The 23,482-nt window shown below is 39.6% G+C and overlaps 2 protein-coding genes across 2 annotated transcripts in view; one reads left to right on the top strand and one right to left on the bottom strand.

The window, feature by feature from the left end:
• The first annotated feature begins 2,188 nt into the window (after positions 1-2,188).
• Positions 2,189-3,946, top strand: TMEM252 (transmembrane protein 252). Its single transcript, XM_013192089.3, has 2 exons — positions 2,189-2,570; positions 3,688-3,946. Exons 1-2 carry the CDS (start codon positions 2,221-2,223, stop codon positions 3,944-3,946), a joined length of 609 nt encoding a protein of 202 aa, XP_013047543.2. The 5' UTR covers positions 2,189-2,220.
• A 5,624-nt stretch (positions 3,947-9,570) lies between these two features.
• Positions 9,571-23,482, bottom strand: part of PGM5 (phosphoglucomutase 5) — an 85,285-nt gene continuing 71,373 nt past the window's right edge. Inside the window, exon 11 of the mRNA XM_048051707.2 lies at positions 9,571-11,083. Coding sequence (XP_047907664.1) covers positions 10,994-11,083 — 90 coding nt within the window. The 3' untranslated portion in view covers positions 9,571-10,993. The remainder of the gene's footprint in view (positions 11,084-23,482) is intronic.

Here is a 23,482-nt window from a genome sequence, read left to right on the forward strand (position 1 = left end):
ACAGTACAAGAAACTATGTGTGACCATGAGTTTCGGGAAACTATGTGCAAACGTGAGTTTTGGACATCCAGATCATAGAAAATCTATGGGCAACAGAATACGGCCAGAAGAACTTGTGAGAAGGCACAGGAGAGCACTTGGCTTGCTTCACCTGGTTTATCATATCAGCTGCAGGTTTTGTTGGCACTTGCTCGTACCCTTATCGGCTCTTGAGGCCACACCGCTCTCCTCCGGTGCTGTGCAGGTGGCTGCAGCAGGCTGCCCAGAGGATGGGATTATTTCGGCTTTGGCACAGCTGTGCTCTGAAAGGAAGGCTGCCCCGAATGACTTTTCATTTTTATTGTGATTTAAGAGTGGCTCACCTCAGAAAAATCCTGTCCAGTGATGATGTTTTTACAGGGTTTGTTCTTGGTGTTGACCTTTTGATAGACCCTCAAGCTAGAAAGTCTTCACAGACCCTCTGAAAACTAAAGAAGCACTGATGGTAGCTGGAGTTAAAATTAATTGCACCTTATCAGAATGCATGGCAGCTTTGCACCAGCTGCTGTTCCTTGTGGTTTGTTGTAAATGACATTTGGACAAAGCTGGGGTAGAAAACTGCAGCGCTAGTAGAGCAGTCACGAAATGCCACATGAGATACCATAGAGCTGTTATGAGAGGTAGAGTGAGGCTGCGTGCCATGGTGAGACAAAGATGACCGGGTACTTCCAGGACTCCTGGATGGACAGAAATGTCCTCAGTGGCCAGTCTCCTCCTGGCCAGTGGAAGACAGGGGTCTTGAGTCTCCCCTGGAAGAGCCTGTGAAGAGCTCCCCCACCAGAGCTACAGGCAGTCTCGCCAGCAGCATGAGCTGGAGCCTTTCTTGTCCTGTCAAAATTCTTGTTGTCATTTGTCATCACCCATACATAACCCACTGCACGGATTATCATGCAGCAGCTCTTGCATTAAACTCAGTAATACCATAAAGATTTGAGTCTGAGACTATGTTTTGGAACGGTCCCCTGCTCTGATTTGCTCACTGTCTGCAATGGAGATTTTACTACACAGCTGGGCATGGTCGGATTAATTTCTCCAGTGATGAAAATATTTAAAAATATAATTGATAATGTTACAAATAAGGTAGCATTAATAGACAAGTGAAGTTCTGATTATGAAGTTTGCTACCTCCTGTCAAAAATTAATGAGTATACTCTCCAGGGGAGAATCCATGGATTTGGCTAATTCCAAAAAAATAATTTTTGCACTGGAGGTAGCAGTATTTAGGCCTAAAATCTGTGTTGTCATTTCTGATATATATACATATATATACACACACATATGTACGTGTGTATAAATATACATATATATACACATGTATGTATATTTATACACACATATACGTATATGTATATATATATATCAGTAAGCATCTCTTTGAATTTTAGATGTTTAATTATAATCAGAAAATAAGTCCAGGTGTTTCTGCATAGGTTTAAGAACTGAACCTTTTGAAAATCAGTTGGAAAGTCAATGAAAATTGCTGGAAGAAAGAAGAGAATAGCAAAAAAAAAAAAAAAAAAAAAAAAAGAATCATCTTATGATTTAAGTTGCATACAAAGTATGAGATTTTCTGTATGCCTATGTCACCTATGTCTTTTTTTTTTACATTATACAGTTTTCATTTTTGTTTCCACTTTATATGATAAATTCATTGATGATATCATGTTGCAAGCTAGAAATCTATCCTTTATTCAAAGGACTGATAAAAATATCAAGGCAGTTGAATAATCTGTCAAAGACAGAATAACACCAAAACCCACTGAGATATGAAAATGCATGATTATGAAAGAAGTATGTTTTCCCATCAAACTTTTAAGGTGAAGTTATGAGCAGTGTTTTGTGTTGCTTTCTTTTTTATTAGGACGGACAGATATGGAGGTTGTCCTTCATGAACCAGCAAAGTGTATAAACCACTGCAAATTGTAGCATGTAATGCACGCAGCAGTCCAGTAAGCACTCCAGAGATAACAGTGGCAAAGAACTGGTTCAGGAAGTTTCTGTTTCTTTCCTGTTAGTAGGTTTCAGATAACAAATTAATCTCAAAAGAGATTATGACTATCTTGAAGAGTTAATGAGTATCTTAAAATTGTCTGCTTGTCCAAGGCCAATTGTCTGCTGTCCAATTGTCTGCTGTCCAAAGGGCAATTGATCCTGCAGTATATAAATCACTGATGCGTGAAGATGAGAAGCAGATCTGAGACAGACAGCAAACAAATAACACATGGGAGCTCAGTGCTGTGTTTGTGGGGAAAGATGAAGAAGTTTGTTTTTTGCTTCATTCGTGTTTCTGTGCTCTTGCTCAGTTTCTCCATCATTTGTCTGGGAGTCCTTTGCATTTACACCAGTTCATCTGTGTGCAGATGCGGGAACAACAAGCTGGTTGTTTATTTCCTCTTAGCTGTGGGGCTCTTGCTCCTTGTGGCTGGCATTTTCTGGAGCACAGTCCATGAAGCCATGAAATATAGGGGCTTCAGCAGCATCTTCATGAGAAATCTCAGCCTTAGAGAGCTCCGTGTCAGCACCATAGACAGGTATGTGTTACAGTACTGGTACCAATGCATGGGGGGAGAGACGCTGTTTTTTAAATGTACTCTGAGAAGAGAAAAGCAATACAAGGTTTTCATCAAAAAAAAAAATCCATCTTAGTATATTGTGATGGAGGGAAATTTTACATTTTTATATTTTTTTATTTTTTTTAGAACAGACGTCAATCTGTGTAATACACACCAGTGCATAATGTAAGGCTTATTCTTGAAAACAGGACAGGTTGCGCGGAATGGTGCAAATCCATTCATGGGGAGAGCAGGTGCAACTGCACTGACATCAGTGGAGATCCCAGGGGAACCTCTCTAGTTTCACCCCACCAGACAGCTCAGGATGTGCTGCTGCAGGCTGTGTTCTCATAGTGCTTGTTCTAGCCACATTGCTCAATGGTGTGTGCAATGAGCTGCAGCTTCCCATATGGCCCTAGCCAACGTTTTCTTGCATAATTGTCCCTGCTATTTCTGAGTGAAGTCTGGTGCTCTGAGAGAGAGAGTTTCTTAAACTGATTGGTGCGAGGCCTGACAAAGTTTTTAACACGGTCACTGCATACAGATTACTTTCCCCAGACTGTTGAGGAAACCGCATCAGAAACACTGGCAATGGGTGCTCTGAAAGCACTCCAGGTACAACATTTAGCACATTTTGGTGAGATAAGCAGGAACACGCAATGCATATTTTAAAAGTGTGGAAAACAATGATTATTGTAATAATAAATAACTTACTAATTTAACGTACTCCAGACAATGACCTCTCTTTTTTTTTTTTTTTTTTTTTTTTTCCAAATCAAGCTTTTCTCTGGCACTTTGCTGAAATACTTACATGTGTAAGAGTCTGTATGCCAGGGGTGGGAACTCCCATGGTGAAGGCTCTTGTTTCTCTGAATTTTGTGTTTTAATAAAAGGTTTTGGAGAAAGACACAGGTAATGACCCCAGCTATGCTGGCTCTTTTGTACTTACATATTGCACTGACCCAGCCCTGCTTAGGTTTCCACCTACAGCTTAAGCCTCAGCTAAACTCTGGAAACACAGCAGACATCACCAAGCCCCCTGAGACAAATCATGTTTCACCTCCACATGCTTCATGTTGGCTTGCTGTGTTTTCAGGCCGGACTTCTACCCGCCATCCTACGAGGACAGCACAGATCCTGCAAAGCAGACCTTCCCATTGCCAGCAGTCTCCACACCGAAGGAGCAAGAAGTCATCGACATCCCCCCGCCGCTGTACAGCGAGCGCAGCACGGAGTCCGCCGGCGAAAATAACGAGGGAGAGCAGCCCCCACCCTACGCATTAGCTGCTGGCCAGGACTCGAGCCCAGGGGGGGAGCCAAATACTGGTGCACCCACTCAAGAAGATGTTTGCTGACAGCATGGAGGCTGCCAAGGGACCTCAGAGAGAGTAGGGGAGACATGGACAGAGGTGTGTGTCGGTGCTGCCTGACGCTGCACCACAAGGCCGCCCCAGAAAAGCACTGACCATCCTGGTGTTTGGGTGAAGTTGGAAGGGTGTATGTAAAAAGTTGCTCTGTGTTTCAAAGCAGCAGGAGGGTCTCCATCCTGCAGGGGTTTGCTGAGCGAGGAGGTACCTCCTGTCGTGGTCACCGTGCTCATTCAGCTGGGAACAGACACCCCAGCACAACGCTCTGTGTGGCCACTCAGCCTGCAGGGCTCGGAGCTGCCACAATGCTTACAAGAGAGCAAACAAGCTGTCCACAGCATTCAGAAAACCAGGCGGTAAGGTGCATATCAGAGATGTGCTTCGTTGTTACTGCACAGCCTGAGGGAAGCACCCACTGGGGACTGCTGCTCCCCTGGTGCATCAAGGACAGACCCCATCCCTCCCCCCATGCGTGAGGGTTTGCTGCTCTGACGGTCTGTGCCTTAAAATGCTGCGTGAAATTGCAGATTCTTTGGGAAAAAATGTAACAGTAAATGGGTCTGAGAGCCAGAGTCAGTCGCTGTCAAGGTCAATCAGAAATCATCTATCGGTTTCATTGGAACTATAATAATAGTGCAGTTTTAAAGCTTGATACCAAAGCTATTCTACCCAAAAGGCACAATGGGCTTTGCTGGTGTCTGAGATTTTCAGCTGGATACAGAAATATGCCTGCAAGACTGCCATTCTTACAGAATTGAAGGATATACTGTGTTGCTCCATTGAGAATCATACTCAACAGAAAAAAAAAAAGACACCACTGCTTAATATTTTGTTTTTTTGAAATGGCCATAAATGAAAAGCCCAACTAGCTACTTTCATTTTCATAAAACGTCTTATTGTTTTTCTGCCTCTCATACAACAGAGGTATTATTGAGATAGGAACTGACGTACTGTATCTTAGAAAAGTCAACGTCACAGGCAATAGGAGTAATTTCCTATGCTGCTAGGTGGATGCTAGTCATGGAGCTTTGTGCTGCTATTAATCTTAAAATGTCTTCTGCCTTACAAGGAGTTTTGGCTGTAAATCCTCATTTGTGTTTTTCTAACATTATCTGACTAGCAAAACCCATTAATTCATGAGCTTTTGTCTGGAATTTTTAACATTTACAGTAATTGAGTATTTTTGTAACATATGTCTTTGAAGCTACTTGTTTTATTTTGGGGTAATAATAGCAGGTATTTTACTATGGATTTCATAATAAATTTTGTATTTAAAACCAATACCATGTCATGTATTTACTTATATGATACAAGATGTTCATGATTCAAGAAAAGCATACAGTAGGAAACCTTAGTACACATCTTAACTGCTAAAGGACAACCCTCTTTATGCCCACAGCTCCTCAAAGGGAATGGACAACTGTGGCAGGGAAACCTGCTCAGGCTCATTCTTCGGAGCTGTCTCTAAACACAGTTGCTTCCGCCGCTGCTTATTCAAGAGCTGTGAGAACTAAAAGGTGGGTCCTGTATCCTGTTTATGATACAAGTGGCCCCATGGTTAGGGAAAGAGTACCGGAAAGAGGACAGGCTTGGACTCATCCTTCCTCTGTAACATGGTTCCTTCCTTCCGCAAAATCACAGACAAAAGTTTGCATCCAGTCCACTGTAGTCTGTAATTCCAAATAACAAGAAAACTTTATGGAGGTTCACCCATTTGGACCTTCAACAGTGACTACAACTGGAGCCTTGCTTTTGGTTGCAAAAGCAGCTAATCAGAAGAGCTTCCAGATGCCCATATGCCACAAGAGAAAAAGTTTAACATTAAGTTTGCATTTACATTAGAAATGCAAAGCATATTGTTGGTGGTGATAATGGTTAAGTCCAGAGAAGTGAGGAATTTTTTCTTCCAAAGAACTTCGTCTCTTATGGGAAGGACCTTTAAACCTTCAGTTGATGTAAGGAGAAAGGAAATCAGGACAAAATAATGTGGAGAAACTGCAGGGAAAGGAATATCCATGCAAGGCAAGTGGAGGAAGAGGAATGTGTTAAAAAAATCAGATATTTTTTAAAAGTCTCTGAGAAAGATAAAAACAGACAAAAGATTCTATCATTATGTAGAGATTTTCCTAAGTTACTGAGAAGCTGCACAGCACAGTAAAAGCCAGAGCACTGCACATTATTTCCAAAACATCTGGAGTGAGGATGTCATGTGTCAAGTGACCCTGATAGTCAGTACTACATTCAGCTTACATCCTGACAAAACTCAGACACAAAAAGGAAGTGCACAAGAGGTGGAAGCAGGGACAGGTAACCCACAAGGAATAAGAGATGCTGTCTGATCATGCAGGGATGGGATTAGGAAGGCCAAAGCGTACAAGGTGTTGAATCTGGTGAGGAACAAGAAGGACAAGAAACGTTTCTACAGGTACAGTTGGTGACAAAGAAAAGGCCGAGGTACTCAGTGACTACTTTGCCTTTCTTCACTGGTAAGACTGGCCTTCAGGAACCACAGGCCCTCCAAGACAAGAGGGAAAGTCTGGAGCAAGGAGGACTTACCCTGGGTGGAGCAAGATCAGGTTAAGGAGCACTTAAACAAAACAGACACACACACATATCCATGGGATGAGATGGGATGCGTGTACTGAGCTGAAGAAGCTGGGCCATGCCTTTACAAGGCCAGTCTTTGTTATCTATTGGAAGGTTGTGGTGGCTGGGAGAGGTTCCTGAGGACTGGAAGTGATCAAAGGTCACTCCTGCCTTCAAAAAGAGACAGGCTGGAGAGCTGGGCTGACAGGAACCTCATGAACTTCCGTGAAGGGAAGTTCAAAGTCCTGCCTCTAGGGAAGAATGATCCCTGGCACCAATACACACTGGGGCCAGTGGACTGCAAAGCAGCTTTACAGACAAGTACCGGTGGGTCATGATGGACAACAAGTTGACCACTCATCAGTAATTCACCCTCATAGCAAGGATGACCAATGGCACTCTGAACAGCATTAGGAAAAGCATCACCAGCAGGTCAAGGGTGGTGATCTTCCACTCTGCTCAGCACCGATGAGACATCCTGGAGCACTAGGTCCAGATGGGCTCCCCAGTGCAATAGAGACATGGGCATACTGGAGTACCTCCAGCAAAAAGGCCACAAATATCATTAAGGGATTGGAGCATTTGTCTTATGAGGAGAGGCTGAGAGAGCTGGGAGTGTTCAGCCTGGAGAAAGTTTAGTGGGATCTTGTCAATTTTTATAAGTACCTGATAGGAGACAAAGAAGAAAATGGAGCTCTTCTAAGTGGTGCCCGGTGACAGCATGAAGCAATAGTCACAAATTAAAACACACAGAACTCCATCACAACAGTCAAGAAAGTTTCTGTTGGCCTGTTTTTTTTTTGTGGCAGTGGTCGAACACTTCAACAGGTCACCCAGAGAGGTTGTGGTGTCTCCTTCTTTGGAGACAGTCCACACCAGACTGGACACAGCTCTGGGCAATCTGCTCTTCCTGGCCCTGCACTGAGCCAAGGGGTGCACTAGTTGATCCTAGTCCTGATGGACTGGATAGACCCTTCCACCCTCAACAGTTCTGTGATTCTAGTGAGCACTGCTGCCATCCAAGTTGTCTCTGAACACAAAGTGCTTTTCATCCTGCCACTAACTCTTTTACAGGAGGCCACCGCTCCCAAGGGAAAATGCAATAACCATTCAGCTGTGCTAGGTGGTAAATTTGCTTGTATTTTATGACTTAGCTCAAACCACATAATGCTGAAGAGCAGATGCTAGTAGTCTGTACAGTAAAAAGCTACAACCATGCTCCTCCCTTGAGACTGCTCAAAACAATTTGTTGCTTCCAGTCACATGTGCACTACAGTCTCCTATTGTTTTCAGTAATTCAGTCTTAGCTATTGTGATTTGTAAACTGTTAAAGTTATGTCAGTCACCATTTTATACTGTTCCAAAGTTGGCTTTATTTCCCCCCAGTGAAGACCATGTATCTTAGATCATGACAGTAATTACTACAATACACTGTCAATAAATGGATGAGATTACAATTTTCTTTAATATTGCATCTTATTATATCATTCTTAAATTATGCTCCCTTGTATCTATTTCCTTTCTCTCTCTTTCCATCTCTCAAACCCATTGTCGTGCTATTAGCATTTTTTATCATCTCTCTCTGTTTTCAGTGGAATCCAGCAATCTGTGCTTTCCTAGTCCTCTCCTCTACCCGTTGCCTCTTTCTTTATTCATGGGACCCACCCAAGCCCCATCTTGGTTAGCCCCTCTGCTAATATACCTTGAAATAGTTTTTCTCACTGGTGTCTGTGAACTCCTCCCTTTTCTCCATTGTGTTGCCAGAATATCTTTCTATCAATGGGTGCAGAAAAAATCGTGGTTTTGAAGACAGAATTACTGTACCTGTCAATGCTAGCAAAATCACAAACAACATGGGAACCTTGCAATTTCCAGACCTGATAAAACTGCTACTTCAATAATAGCAACAGAGGGGTCTAGGTCTCCATCAAAAACCTCAGACACTGTGATAAGACAGATATTATTAATAATAGTTTTCTCTCTGCTAGATTTATATGCTGTTTTAGGAGCCTTGCATCTTTGTGTGAGCATGTGTATGTTGCTCCTTTCCCTCATATAAATATCCAACCATTCATCTCTTACATGAATAAGTAAAAGACCTGAGCAAACACAGCACACTTTGAGATAATGGCTACAGTCCTTCCCCAAAGACATTAGATTTAAAGATATACCCTGTACTTCAGCCTTGCAAAGTTATATGCAACTTCTTGCCCAGAAAAGCAATTTGTTACATTTTATCAACATTGCCAATCATCATTAAAAAGGGATGGTGAGTGGATTTGGATTTGGGGTTAGGCTGGTTTTGTTTGACAGTTATTTCAAGTCACACACAAACAGTCTTTTTCTCCATTTCAGTACTGAGGCAAAACTATTGTTTCTGAACAAAGTCAGTACAGAACTTCTGAAGCATACCCTTTGTTCACAAAGGCTGCCTTCATGAAAGCAGACTGCCATCTACTGCAGCTAGTGCTCCAGTAACTTTCTGATAAAAGCATGAGTATGATCCGATTACCATGTGATCAAAAATGATTACATTTTCAGAGAACATTTAAGAGATTTTAGAAGTTCTTGGACTGTCCCTGTCAAAACATCCATCCATGCAGCACAGTAATTTGAATTTAAATGTCATTATCTGGAGTAAGTCTATGCTTGACCACCTGTAATACACTACAGTTAGGAACTCACTAGCCTGCACCTAGAGGAGTTTGATTTATAGGAAAACTGAAAGAATAGTTAAACAATTCTTCTCTAAAGATGATGATTCTTACATTCAAAATATGTCCAAAGTATGTGAGAACGCCATGGTCTTCTCCAAAAAAAAAGTCTGTAGAAAAAGAACTGAAGCCTTACAATTTCTTTTGGCTTACAGGAACGCTTAATAGAAAGGTGAGATGCTTTGTGAAAACATGAGTGCCTCGTCTGTTTAGAGTCAATTAAGTAGATAGTGTATTTGTATTAAAGACAGTTTTATTAGGATGCTTGAAAGTGCAGTGTGTCTTGTTAACAATTGCATATGAAGACAGAAATACAGCATACCTCTTTATTGTGTATTCAGTGTCATAGAAATTTTTTGACAGAAGTGTTGAAAGAAATAAAACAATTTCCTTCGCTGCAATGTTATATAAATTGCACTAAAATTTGACAACCACAATGAATTGGAACGCACTGCAAAGAGGCAAGTTGCACAAAGCCACCTTGACAAATGATACAAGTGACCACACTGTTCCCAAGGAAGCAAAGCTTTCAAACAAGTCACATGCATAAAGTGTTTGTGTTCTTATTCAGAGCACAGTACTGTAGCTAGAACTGCCATATCACTTCACAAGCAGAAAAACGCTGATGTCTGTATCCCCAATGTCCTTCTCAGATTTATGCCAGGTCATCTCTTCTCTCTTTGCGCTCCCCAACTTTTTATTTCATAATCTACTGTAACATAGAATCTAACAAAAGCTGAGTCCAGTTGGTATATCAAACAAGTTACTTCTATTTAATTCATTAGTGTTTGTTTTCATTTCCTCTTCACTACACAATGACTTGCCGCTTTGTGGTAAGCAGAATGTCACTGCTCCAAAGACTTAAAAAGCTTCCATAATAACTTCTTCATGAAAAACTGCTGAACTTGCAATGTTTACCTTTCAAACACAGTAAGTACCAATATTATCTGCTGACATGAGGAATACTGCAAAAGACAGCCAAGATTCCACACCCAACATATTGCTGGAAGGACACAATCAGCTTTTATAGCACAACTGCCTCCCTCTGGAGGTAAAAAGAGTCTCAAAATTCAGGAAGATGTAAAGGCACAGGTCACACTGATATGCTTTAAAAGCAGGGGTAAAAAAAAAACATAGGATGACCCTTTCTTTAGGAGCATGTGCAAGTGTGTACACAACACTGCTGCCAGCGTGTATTTGTGAGCAATGGGAGAGACTGGTGAGGAGAAGTGGTGTCAGGTTAGGAAACACACCCTTTGCAAAGTTTAGTATAAAGCTCTTAAGCCCCAGACTTGCTTTGTGTGTCTCCATAAACCAACAATAAGATAAGAATCACAAACAATATTCACCAAACATGTCTGTGTTTTGCAACCTCTCCTCCTCTCTCCTTAACTGAAATTCCCCCAACCTTTATAATAGCATTCAAAAATAAGCAGTTTGCCTTTTCTGTAACATTGCTGGCAACATTTGAGAGTTAAGGCCTTTTCTGTGGTTATATTGCTATCTGAAATAAAGATATTGCAGGTAAAACAAAGAAGTCAATACACGACTGTCTTTGGAGATCGATGCAACTGAATATGCTCAATATCATATTGAATTTTTCTTCCCACCTCCCTCTATCCCCACAAAAAGTTTTAAAATCATACAAGGCACAAACAGCGAAAATGTTTCAGCAAGGTCCCGTCTCTTCCTTGCTGTTCCTCCTTTGGCCCTGGTTTAACAATCCTCTGTGGCTTCAGGTGATGACAGTGGGTCCCTTTCGCCCTGTCCTCTCATGAATCTGAGATATTTTCAGTGCGATTGCTATAAGAGGACTCAGCACAGCCTGAAGAGGAAGAAATGCAATGGATTACATAGAGCAGAAATATCAAGAGACAGCTTATATTTATCTATTCCCCTCTTTACTGTAGCATTATATAATAGTCAATTATTAAATGCAATTATAACAAAAAATCTTATGCGTTTACACTGTGTTGTTGTACTTGATACACCACAATATCATGTCGTTTTGTGAAGTTTTACATTATAAATACCTAAGATGCGCATAAAAGAGAAACCAGTAAATATACCAAAATGGCAATGTCTCAGTGTAACAGGAATTGTGGAGCTCTTCTGAAATCTGCTGTACAAAACAGTTAGAAATAACATATGCAGAATTATTTCTGTTCTGACGAGTGATATATTAAACAGGATAAAAGCCACAGAAGCAGCATGAACTCTCAAGTTTCAGGCTACTGACCTTACTGAATGTTTTTATGTATGAAACCGCCCATATGTGTAAGTGCAGATAACAGCTGTGATAGTACAATACGAAAACCAAGTAAAACACGATTATTCAAATGACAACTAAATCTTCTCTCAGTTAATTATATGATACGGAAAGTTAAACTGGCAAAGCTGAGTTTTGTAGAAAAACATATATTAAGAGAATTATATATTTTATTGCCTAACTAGGATTTTAATTTTCTGACACTCAAAAATTATTTTTCCCCTGTCTCAAATAAACTACATTCTGTCTTTAAGCCTGTCAGGTTTAAAAATCAAATCAAATCTGTGACTCTGAAGAGCTTAACAGATATCTTTTTACAAGCTTAATATAATTAATTCTTTAAATCAGTTTTTCACCTAACAGTTTCTGATAGTATGATTTGCTTTATTGATGCAAATGGTCAGATGGTTAAATGGTAGAGTGGGGAGACAAATTAACTGTGCAGTCAGAGTCATGATACAACACCAAGCATGCCATTATCAAGAGAGTTGATGATCAAACTTAGCTGTGTACAAGTGTGAGTGGTCTGACATTATTATTCAACAACCTCGACATTTGTAGATATCTATCAACTGAATAATGATTAAACAGAATACAAGCCCATTAAAGTCAAACTTGCTTAGAGCGATTAACACATGGAGCATGGATTCGCCTCGTGGACAAATCATGCAGAAATAAATAGTAAAATGTGACAATTTATAGGGTCTGGACCATGTCGTTCCTTCTTTCCTGCACCATGGATTAAGGAAAACTGAAAGAATGAAGCATCTGAACACTGTCTGGCACTCTCCTGAGAACCTTCTTCCATATCTAAGCTAAAAAGCACGGGAAAATTTAACAAAAAATCCTACTGAACTAGCTATACTTGACCCTCATTTCTCAATCAACTAATTTACTCTGAAGAAACAAGAAGAAAAACAAAGGTCTACCCAGTGCTTTGAACAAAAAAAAACAAAATCAAATCAGTTTATGTGACACCCATTTACGTAAACATTCTAGCTGCTGTTGTTTTGCCAAGTGGTTCCAATTACCATTAAAATATTCTGCTTCTTATAATCACACTTGTCAAAAGAGAAAAGCCTATTTTAGTTCTGTCCTCTCATACTTCAATTTAACTACACTTTCTTCATCCTGCAGATGTTAAAAAAGTGCATTCTTTCTGGAATAGCAAAAGCAGAGCAGAACAAGGAACAAGAGCTGCATATGCCTTTTAAAAACTCCTTATCTCTGCAACGAACAGTTTACATTTCAGTTGCAAAATATAAATCCCAGACAGCAGGCATTTATAGTTAACATAAACCTATAAAGACTTCTTAAAGATACTATCTTAAAGAGATATTGATTCAAAAATATTTTCCAAATGCTCATTTTACTTGAGAAGTTCTAAAACCTTTCTATTGTCAGGTCAACTTGCAATTGCAATCACTCTCTAAGTTTATAACATATTTATTCCTTATAAACTATTTGTAAGATATAAAATGTTATACTCTATGCAATATTTAAGAATAGAACTGTAAATTAGCAGAACTAGTGACTTTAACCAGAAAAAAAAAAAAAACTCTTTTGTTTTGTAAGAACAAATAGAAGCTATACCGCTAAAAAAAAGAAACTAGGATAATTAAGGATAATTATTCATATGAGGAAATGCTTCAAACATGCAGCTATCTAACGTAAAGCAAAAAAATATTCAAAGCACTTTGCATGGGAATAATCAGTACCAGAATGGTCTGAGGTGTGTTATTCCTGGTTGGTTGATGTAGTATTTTAGCTCTCTGTGACTTTGTAAGAAAATTCTGTTCAACTACCTTTCTCCTAGCCAAGCTCTAGATAAGATTTGTCCCACGATGTAGCCAGTTTATTAAAAGCTCAGGCAGGGCTGAAGTGTACCTAATTGCATGTTAAAAGGTCAGCAGGTGCCTGCACTTTGGCTTTAGACAAACATTTTTCTCAATACAGGTGGTCAAGCATCAAGAAACACCTTGTTAAAACCTGTGCAGTACATGTTACAACTTGCCAACTTTCATCAAAAAATCATGCAATTCGGATGCCAAAATCATAATCTGTTCAGACTTTGCCTGGAAAGCTCACGAATCTTTTCTCTCAAGTCTCTTGCCTAGTCTGTGCTGAATTTCAGTCTTGCTAGGGAAAACCAAATATAGATGAGTTTTACATAGTCTAGGCATGGACATTTTCCATAAGGTCTTAAAATCACTTTTCTCAGTCCACTGCAAGTCTCAAAAACAAGTTGCCCAACCAGTTGCATCAGTTAAAAGAATTCTGCAGATCTTATCTTGGAAAAATAAAGCAGAAAAAGCTCAGAGAATGGTAGTAACTTCAACAGGACCCAAAGCATTTTAGTGAACACAAGTAACTACAACTCTCTTATGGTTCTCAAATTTTTGCTCTGTCTTCTCTTCCTGTATGGATCTGCATTTTGCACACAGCATCATGTCCTCCAGCATTATTTTTGGCTTTCTCAGCTTTAAATGTACCCAAGCAAATAAGCAAGGTGTAATAATAAAAACATGGGGTCAAGTTATTTGTATACATACTGGCATTTGTAAAACATGAAGCACTACCCCATTTGTTCCTTGAATTCTGGGACCAGAGAGAGATAATGGAAAGCCATTTGAATTAGCCATTCATTAAAAGAATGCCCTGCTGGAGGCAAAGATCCAGCATCAATCAGCTAAGCCTTGTGTGACTATTACATGGTATATAAGCATTTAGGCACCTGAATTACTAATAACCAAAAGGACACTCTGGACAGTAATTATTTCAGAACAAATGCTCATGCCTTGCTACAGATTTCTAAGCAGAGCTGGCATAGTATTACATGTTCCAGAAGAATTCACTTTCCTGGAACAATTTTTAATGCCTCAAAATTAAAGAGAGATAAACAAGTCAGTTAGTACAGCATGAAGTCATCAAAGAAGGACTATAGTTTAACATTTGGAGCTCTGCCAAGATAGCAGATGTGCCAAGTGTTTTCCATCTTTGCATCCTCCCTTTCTAAAAACTGCTGTCAAATCCAAAATTCTACCTCTTCAGCTGCTTGTCTATCAGATTTAATATCAATTAAAGTCGTTTTCTAATTCCTCAAGGTAGCCTTCAGAAAAACATGCTTGCAGATTATTTTGAAGTCACCAAAAGCTGTTCTTGCTAGGTGTTGTTATTATATAAATTATGATAAGCCTTGAAGCTTTATAGGAATCCTTTTCACTCATAACACTTAAATTCATTCTAAGTCCGTCTCATCATTTACACATCATAAAGAAGGCAGCTCAGAGATCAGGGTAACTGAAATAGCTCTAAGTCCAAGAATAAGGACACAGAGGAGTTATGAAATAACTCCTTCCTTTCTGACCTGTCCCTGCTCCCATGTCATTTTCCCTTGTTTCATGTGCCTGCTTACAGCTGCTGTTACCCCTTCTTAACCCGGGGCAGCAGAATCGGTTTTACTTTAACTTAGGGAACAGAAAAAGAAAGGCAGAAGAGAGTGGGGAATCCCCCAAACATGTTTTGATGGCCTTACTTACCAGAAGGATCTTTTCCTTTGGCTGTAATGTATTTTGAAAATCAAACCAATACGCTTACAAAGCAACACTTAAGTGATGGAAGAGACATATAGAATGGACTAAAGCAACTGCAAAGTGAGCTCAGCATTAGCAAGCACTCAGCACTAAACACACAGCCTGGCACCATATTGTATATCCTGCATATGGGGTAAACGCACAGCTCATCTCAGAGTGCCCATCTGGTGGACAGATAGCTGTTGGGTCTTGTATTCCAAAAAAAGCAGAATTATTTGGAAAATTTTATGCTACAGCCACCAGTCCTAAAAGATCTAAGCAATGTGGATAACCTGGTTAATCATGGAACAAACTGAATGGGTCTCTAACATCCACAGCACTGGTGGTGGCCACCTCATTACAATGAAGCTACATGTGATACGGGGAAAAGGGAACTGCCATCTCTATTTAGCTACTTCTACTGACTATTAACTACTGCTTGCTAACTCTAATAAAGCAATAAAAAGGGCCATGAGGCCAGTTGTTCTGTCCCAAGCAGTAGAGAAAGGCATGCATGAGGCATAAAAAAGACAGGAGGAAAATGTATCCTGAGTGGTGCTTGGAAATATATATGTTTGCAACAGATCAGTTCTTTTCTAGCATACCCAAAGAGCTCAGATTGAAGCTTAGGTTTAATGAACTTGCTTCCTTGATTCAGGAAATATTTTATAATTACTATCACATGATATATTTTTCCAAGATAACATGAAAACAAACTACCCCGTCCAGTTCCAACTTAGAGTGAAAGTTGTTCACTATAAAGCTTCAGGCAGAATTTGACGTTAAATTATTTAAATAGCATACACACAGAAGTTTGATCAAACAGATGGAAATCTCCATATCCCACATCCATTCAAAGAAAATCTATGAATAGTAAAGGCAAAACTTTATATGAACTCTTTGACCCATACTGTACATTTAATAGCCAACCAGAAGCATGCTAAAAGACCTAATGCTTCAAAAATAAATGAAGAGGCAGTAACTCTCTAGTGAACTGCACTTGTGCATAGGTGTTGTTAAGAACATTTTGATAGAACCCTATAGAAACTTTTCATTTTATCTCTATTAAATAATATTGGGCAAAAGGGCTTCTAGGTTATTGATTCCAGTTCCGTGCTCTGAGACAAACTTATGTTTGTGAGTGATAAACAATCCCTTTATACAATCACCACATATATATAATCATATATAATCCCAATTTTTTATATAAGTCCTTACAAAGGTCCACCTGAAAATGAGTTTATTTTTTCCTCTGCTATTTGCTATTCAAAAATTGTTTCAGAAATTCAGTCTTTGATGGTGAAGAAACTTTATATGTCAATGACTTTTTTAGTTGGCACGTCTTTTTGGCAAAGCACAATGAAACAACTCTTGCTCCAAAATCACTGTGTGGTTGCTGTTAATCTACTGATTCTTTAGATAACTAGTACCTAATTCAACAGACTTTGGCTACAGTAATTGTAGCATTTGTGATTCACTGTATCCCAGTTAAGGAGTACTTCATATGGACTGAATGGGTCTATGACAACACCTATTTATTTCTATTGCAATTCAAGTAATGAATAATAACATACTGTAAACAGAGCTGGTTAGTTAATATGTAGAACAATCCAGATTATTCACTACACTGCTTCCAGGGTGTTTAGTCTGCAACAGCAGCAAAATTGTGTTGTTGGAGGGAACACTGCTTTCATGAATAAAACAATTCAAAACAATTCTGCATAATGAGTCATTTCATTTTTGATGTTTGTATATGAATCTTCCTGTTTGGATCTTATCCAAGTTTGATAATGTATCCAGGTGGCTAGAAAAAGGACAAGCAGATATTAACCATCTGTTGGGATCCATAAATTGGGAACGAGTTGATCTGTAAAACAAAGCTATAAATGAATTTAAAGGTCAAAAAAACTCATATTTTAGTTCTTTGTGCCCATTCATCTACTCATCTCTAGATCTTCATCTGCGTTTGATTTAGCATAGCTACTAACCCTATTAAATTTATACAAAGAACTATTCCAATGCATAAAGGCCCAAGACTTTACATAGAAGTTTGTTGTTTATTATAAAGCAATAAAACTCCAGAAATTGCTAGTTGGATGCCTATTTGACTGATGAAAGCTAAAGAAATCATCTTTTTAAATAATATGTTCCAAGGTAGCTAGAAAGCAGCCTTCTCAGTAATATACAGTGATGAGGTACATCACCAGTGATAAGAAGCAGCAACAGACTGTTATTCTATTTTAAGGTGAACATTCACATTTTAGAAAAGTGTTGGGCATTGTTTTAAATACTTTTGTTTTAGCCTGCATAGAACCAGATGCCATCATAATTATAAACTGTGATTCTAAAATGCTGACAGCAAATTGTTTTTAATGTACTTTTGCACAGAACTTGACAGTCATTTACCATTAATCACTCCTGATTTTTATTTCTGTTGATACTGGCTTATAGGAGGAACTGAACTACTCATGGAAATGGAGTAACCACTCCTTAATTCCCAGGTGATCATGACGCTGCTTCTGCCAATTTCCTTGAACTGATCATAGAGCAGGCAGTGACCACAGATATTCGCATTTACCTGTGACCTTGGACTTCTAATCATTAGCATGTTTTACTACTTTCCCTTGGACTTTTCTGTTGTTGTTCAAGCAGTTGGCTATGCTTTATTTGTTCCAAGGTGGAAAGTATTAACCAACTAATTGTATGAAGATGCTACTAAAATAACATTTGGGTGACCCTTACATTCATTAATAGCTACTGTTTGGCCCACATATGAATTGGAACAAAAGGCCCTTATGGGCCTTGCTTCTCTCTAGTTACAAAAATGCTCTTACAGAAGCTCTGAAGGTGGAAAGTAAACACTTGCAGGCCATGAGACCTGAAAATCAGCTCTTCCTCTGAGAGTCATGGAGACATAGATAGAACTGAAGCACAATGAGGTATGAAGAAAGCCTCACTTGAGCACAACTCATTTAAGTGGCCCCATGGTACCAAAATTGTGCCAAACGAAAGTCACAAGTTCAAGCATCCTAAACAGTACTTCAGAGTATCTCAGGTTTTCTGTTGGCTATCAAAACAAACACACTGTAGTACTCTCCAAGTAGTTGAAACTTGATGATATCGAGCATAGTTATATATCTTTTTTCAAATTGTATTCTGGACAAGTGTTGCTCATACAGCACCCTTGCTTCTTATGCAGTAATGGCTGCTCCACAAGCAAATGTTAGGTACTGCAAATGAGGGAAAAAGAGTCACAGTGGAAAGAGAACAAAGACACTCAAGCAATGCTAAGACTGGCTAGTTAGGTATCGTGTATATATAGATACAAGGTAATGCTAAAACATCGCAAGCATTTCTATTTACTGCTACTGATTCTACACCTAGAACAGAATATTATAGTCTGTCCAAACTGCGAATTTGTCTATCCAAGAATTCAGATGAAATGGAAGGTAACAAGGTCTGGCCCTTGCCTTCATTCAGAACACATGAACAAACACACAGAGAAAAGCATATAAAACTTTTCATGCACAATCTTCTAACATTTCGCACAAAGAATCATTACACTTGGCTGAATAAGTAAGGCTACTGAGCTGTCCTAAATGTTTAACAAGCTTGTTGATTTTATGTCATAAATCATATCCTACTTTCACAATAAGAAGTGACAAAAAGTTAACAGAAGAGGTTTCTTTTGGGGGGAAATTTTCCCAAATTCCCATTATTTGACTTTTAAAATTATAAAGAAAAATAAATTCAATTGGAATTGCAGCTGTACTAAATATGGGTGATTTCATTCACATTTAGAGAAACAATTTATACTAAACATGGAATGGTTTCGATCACACCCTGTGGATAGCCACCTTGCTTATGAAGGGCATCTGTGAAAATCAACTTACAAAAAAAAAAAAAAAAACAAGAAAAGATTTCTGCTTCAGCTTTCCAGATTATTGAATAATAATGATAAGATCAGATATACATGGTAAATTAACACTCAAACATCAGAACCACACAAGGGCAAAACTCATCAATTTCACAGAGGTTTGGTTTTAGTTCAGAGAACCACAAAACTCCTCCATCACCTGGCCAGCAGAGCTGGTCCTAAGCACAGTTACTGTGGGCAGAGCCCAGACCAGTAAGGCAAACCTGAAATTGAGTAAAAACCCTGAATTAACACAAAGCTTGATCTGTTGCTAGATTTCTACCCCATTCTTTCATTTTAAGAATCCCCTCATTCTTTAATCAGTACAGCGTTATTATAACTAAAAACAATTAAAACAATTGAGAAGTACTGCTGATACAGAAAACATTTTTATTTCTTCCCAGCTGATTCAGAATCAAGACCGAGCTTATGTTTGTATTCAACACGTTTAGATTCAGGTGGAAGAAACTCAGACTTGGTAGAAGAGGCCATAAACTGGCACTGTTATTTGAGTCAATTGGTTGAAATGCATATGTGTTGCATAGCGTGAAACAGAGATTCAAGTGTCACATACCCAAAGAACTGCAAACTGTCCTAAAATGGGTTATAGTTTTAATGCATGGGTTTATTATTTTAAGAGAAGTGAGATGATACTCTCCCTGGAACATGAAAATAAAGGTGAGATTCATCTCTCCAAAAAGTATAGCATCTGTTTTGAGTTATCTCCTTCTACCCCCTCCTAATGTCAGAGGAGATAAAACCACTTGAAGGGAGCAATTTATCTCAGACTAACACAGGTGGCTATGTAAGGTTTGATACTGCACGATATGTAGAACTGTCTTCTAGAGATGCTTTCACTCACTAGGGACAGAGTACTAAAGACTAAATTAGATGAATACAGTTAACTGAGATTAATCCCACTCTAACAATACAGTATAACAATTTCACAGGAAAGCCTGCTTTTCTTTTGACACTGTCAGTCACTAAAATGTGTTAAATTACTGATTTAAAAAAAGCAAATGCCAAGCTGAAGAGAAACTACTAATTGATACTAAATTATTTGTTGGATACAAAGATTTGTGTACCTTAATTCTTAGGCATTACAAATGTACTTGTAAATGTACTAGTACCTGTAAAAAAAAATATTAAATACTTTTATGTTGCTCTACCTCCCACAGCAGATTTCACCAGTTCAGGTTTTGTCAAGTATGTAGTAAGTCTCCATGTTTGAACATCAGTTTTAGCGAGATCTGAATACCCTCAGAACAGTTTCACCTTACAGATTCACTCTAAGGATAACACATGTCAGTGAAGACGGAATAAGACTTTCACGGATACTTTTTCTTACAGAAAAATACCAGCACTTGGAAATAGTACTTTTGTGTTTATCAGTAACAGCAACCAAAACTTGAGGGGGAGAGAGCGTTAGCAACCTGGTGTCGCAATCCTATTTTTGAAAATTTTGATTAATTTTCTTGTTTGCTGTAGTGAAATGAAAACTGAATAGTATCTCAGGAGTTATGATTATCCAAAGAAGTAGAATCAACTGGAATTTTCAACAGGCAGAAACACAGGGCAATGAAAATAATCCATCTTCAAACTCTATCTAAAAATAATACAAAAAAAAAAAAGGTACTGACAGAAGATGATCCAATAAGCAGAAGCAACAATGTGTTTACTTAAGCATTTAAGCAACAAGTATGTTTTTTTTGTTTTATAATATATAATGTATGGAACTAACAGTGTTATTCCTGATCAGCTGTTCCAGGCACAATGTAATGATACAGAATTTACATGTCATCACCTAGCCAATTACAAAGATCAGGTATACTTAGACTAAAATAAGCATTTATCCCAAATGTAACAAAATCTTGCTACTCACTCTCTTCCACATACTCCACTGAAGATTATCAAATGCTCTTCTGAAAAAAAATATTGTTATTTTTGTACTGTCATGAGAATCTCCTAAAATCAAATGTACGTATTCCCTCAAAACCTGTCATATGGGGCAACCTAGTGATCAGGCCCAGTCAGAATGATTTTATGAAAGGCAGGTCCTGCTTGATGAACCTGATCTCCTTCTGCAACAGCATGATACTCTCAGTGGATGAGGGAAAACTGTGGATGTTGTTTATCTAGACTTCAGAAAGGCTTTTGACACCATTTCCCACAGCATTCTACTGGAGAAACTGGCTGCTCTTGGCTTGGATGGGTGTATGCTTTGTGGGGTTAAAAGCTGGCTGGGTGGCCAGGCCCAAAAAGTCATGAATGGAGCTAAATCCAGTTGAAGGCTGGTCCCAAGTGGAGTCCCCCAGGGCTCAGTACTGGGGCCAGTTCTCTTCATTATCTTCATCAATGATCTGGATGAGGGGATCGAGCACACCCTCACTAAGTTTGAAGACAACACCAAGTTAGGTGCATGTGTCAATCTGCTCGAGGGTAAGAGGGCTCTGCAGGAGGATCTGGATAGGCTGGACCGATGGGCTGAGGTCAACTGTATGAAGTTCTACAAGGCCAAGTGCCAGGTCCTGCACTTGAGGCACAACAACCCCACGCAACACTATAGGCTGGGGAAGGAGGCACAGAATCACAGAATCATCTAGGTTGGAAGAGACCTCCAAGATCACCGAGTCCAACCTCTGACCTAACACTAACAAGTCCTCCACTAAACCATATCACTAAGCTCTATATCTAAACATCTTTTAAAGACCTCCAAGGATGGTGACTCAACCACTTCCCTGGGCAGCCCATTCCAATGCCTAACAACCCTTTCGGTAAAGAAGCTCTTCCTAATATCCAACCTAAACTTCCCCTGGCACAACTTTAGCCCATTCCCCCTTGTCCTATCACCAGGCACATGGGAGAATAGACCAACCCCCACCTCGCTACAGCCTCCTTTAAGGTACCTGTAGAGTGCGATAAGGTCGCCCCTGAGCCTCTTCTTTTCCAGGCTGAACAATCCCAGCTCCCTCAGCCGCTCCTCATAAGACTTGTTCTCCAGACCCCTCACCAGCTTCACTGCCCTTCTCTGGACTCACTCAAGCACCTCGATGTCCTTCTTGTAGTGAGGGGCCCAAAACTGAACACAGTACTCGAGGAGAGCTGCCTGGCAGAAAGGGACCCAGGCGTATTTGTTGATAGCCATCTGATCATGAGCCAGCAGTGTGTCCAGGTAGCAAAGAAGGCCAACAGCATCCTGGCTTGTATCAGAAATAGCATGGCTAGCAGGACTAGAGAAGTGATTGTCCCTCTGTACTTGGCTCTGGTGAGGCCACACCTTGAGCACTGTGCTCAGCGTTGTGCCCCTCACTACAAGAAGGACATCGAGGTGCTGGAGTATGTCCAAAGAAGAGCAACAAGGCTGGTAAGGAGTCTAGAGAACAAGTCTTATGAGGAGCAGCTGAGGAGCTGAGGGAGCTGGAATTGTTTAGCCTGAAGAAAAATAGGCTCAGGGGAGACCTTATCATGCTCTACAATTACCTGACAGGAGGCTATAGCAAGGTGGGGATCAGTCTCTTCTCCCAAGCACCAAATGATAAGACAAGAGGAAATGGCCTTAAGTTGCACCAGGGGAGGTTTAGGTAGGATACTAGGAAATAATTCTTCACTGAAAGGGTTGTGAAGTATTGGAACAGGTTGCCCAGAAAAGTAATTGAGTCACCATTCCTGGAAGTCGTCAAAAAACCTGTAGATGTACTAGATGACCTTCAGAGGTCCCTTCCAACCTCAGCTGTTCTGTGATTCTGTGATAATTCCTTTTAATCTTATGACAGGATGAGATGTAGAGCTTAGTGACATGGTTTAATGATGGACTTGGCAATGTTAGATTAAAGGTTGGACTAGATCATCTTAGATGTCTTTTCCAACCTTAATGGTTCTACAGTTCTATAATTCCATGATTCTATATGCCTGTGGGATACAATCTATGACCCTGAAGTTCATAATGCCCCACTGCTGGTGGCAATGTAACCAGCCAGGGCAAGGAAAGAGGAGCAGTGGGAACTGTGCTATATACAATGAGAAACTAGATGAAGAATTCATCGCATTAATCAAGCTGGAATGACTATTTGTCCCAGCGTTTTGCACATGGCAAGAGATAAGAAGGATGTCTACAAGACTAGGTATTTCCTAAGGCTGTCTGAATGTTAAAACATCTACCTGTCTTCACTGTGCAGTAAAGCTCCTGCAGCAAGTTTCAAGGTAATGCCATTTCTTCCCCTGGAATTACCAGTTCACTAGCGAGTATCTTGGATAAACAGACAGAAATGTAACAATCAGAAAAGCTCTGGCACATGTATAGAAAAAGATGTACAGGCTTTTTTTCTGTCTCTAGGAGTAACAGATGCTTTTGGTGTTTTGAAAAAAAGACCAGACTCTAAAATGCCTGAGGACACTGAGAAGGCTTACTGATCCTGACCATCTCCGCTGAGGACTTCCCCTGTACCCTGTCCAAGTGCACACAGGGCC

Source organism: Anser cygnoides, chromosome Z (genome assembly GCF_040182565.1).
Source record: "Anser cygnoides isolate HZ-2024a breed goose chromosome Z, Taihu_goose_T2T_genome, whole genome shotgun sequence".
Classification (NCBI taxonomy): Eukaryota; Metazoa; Chordata; class Aves; order Anseriformes; family Anatidae; genus Anser; species Anser cygnoides.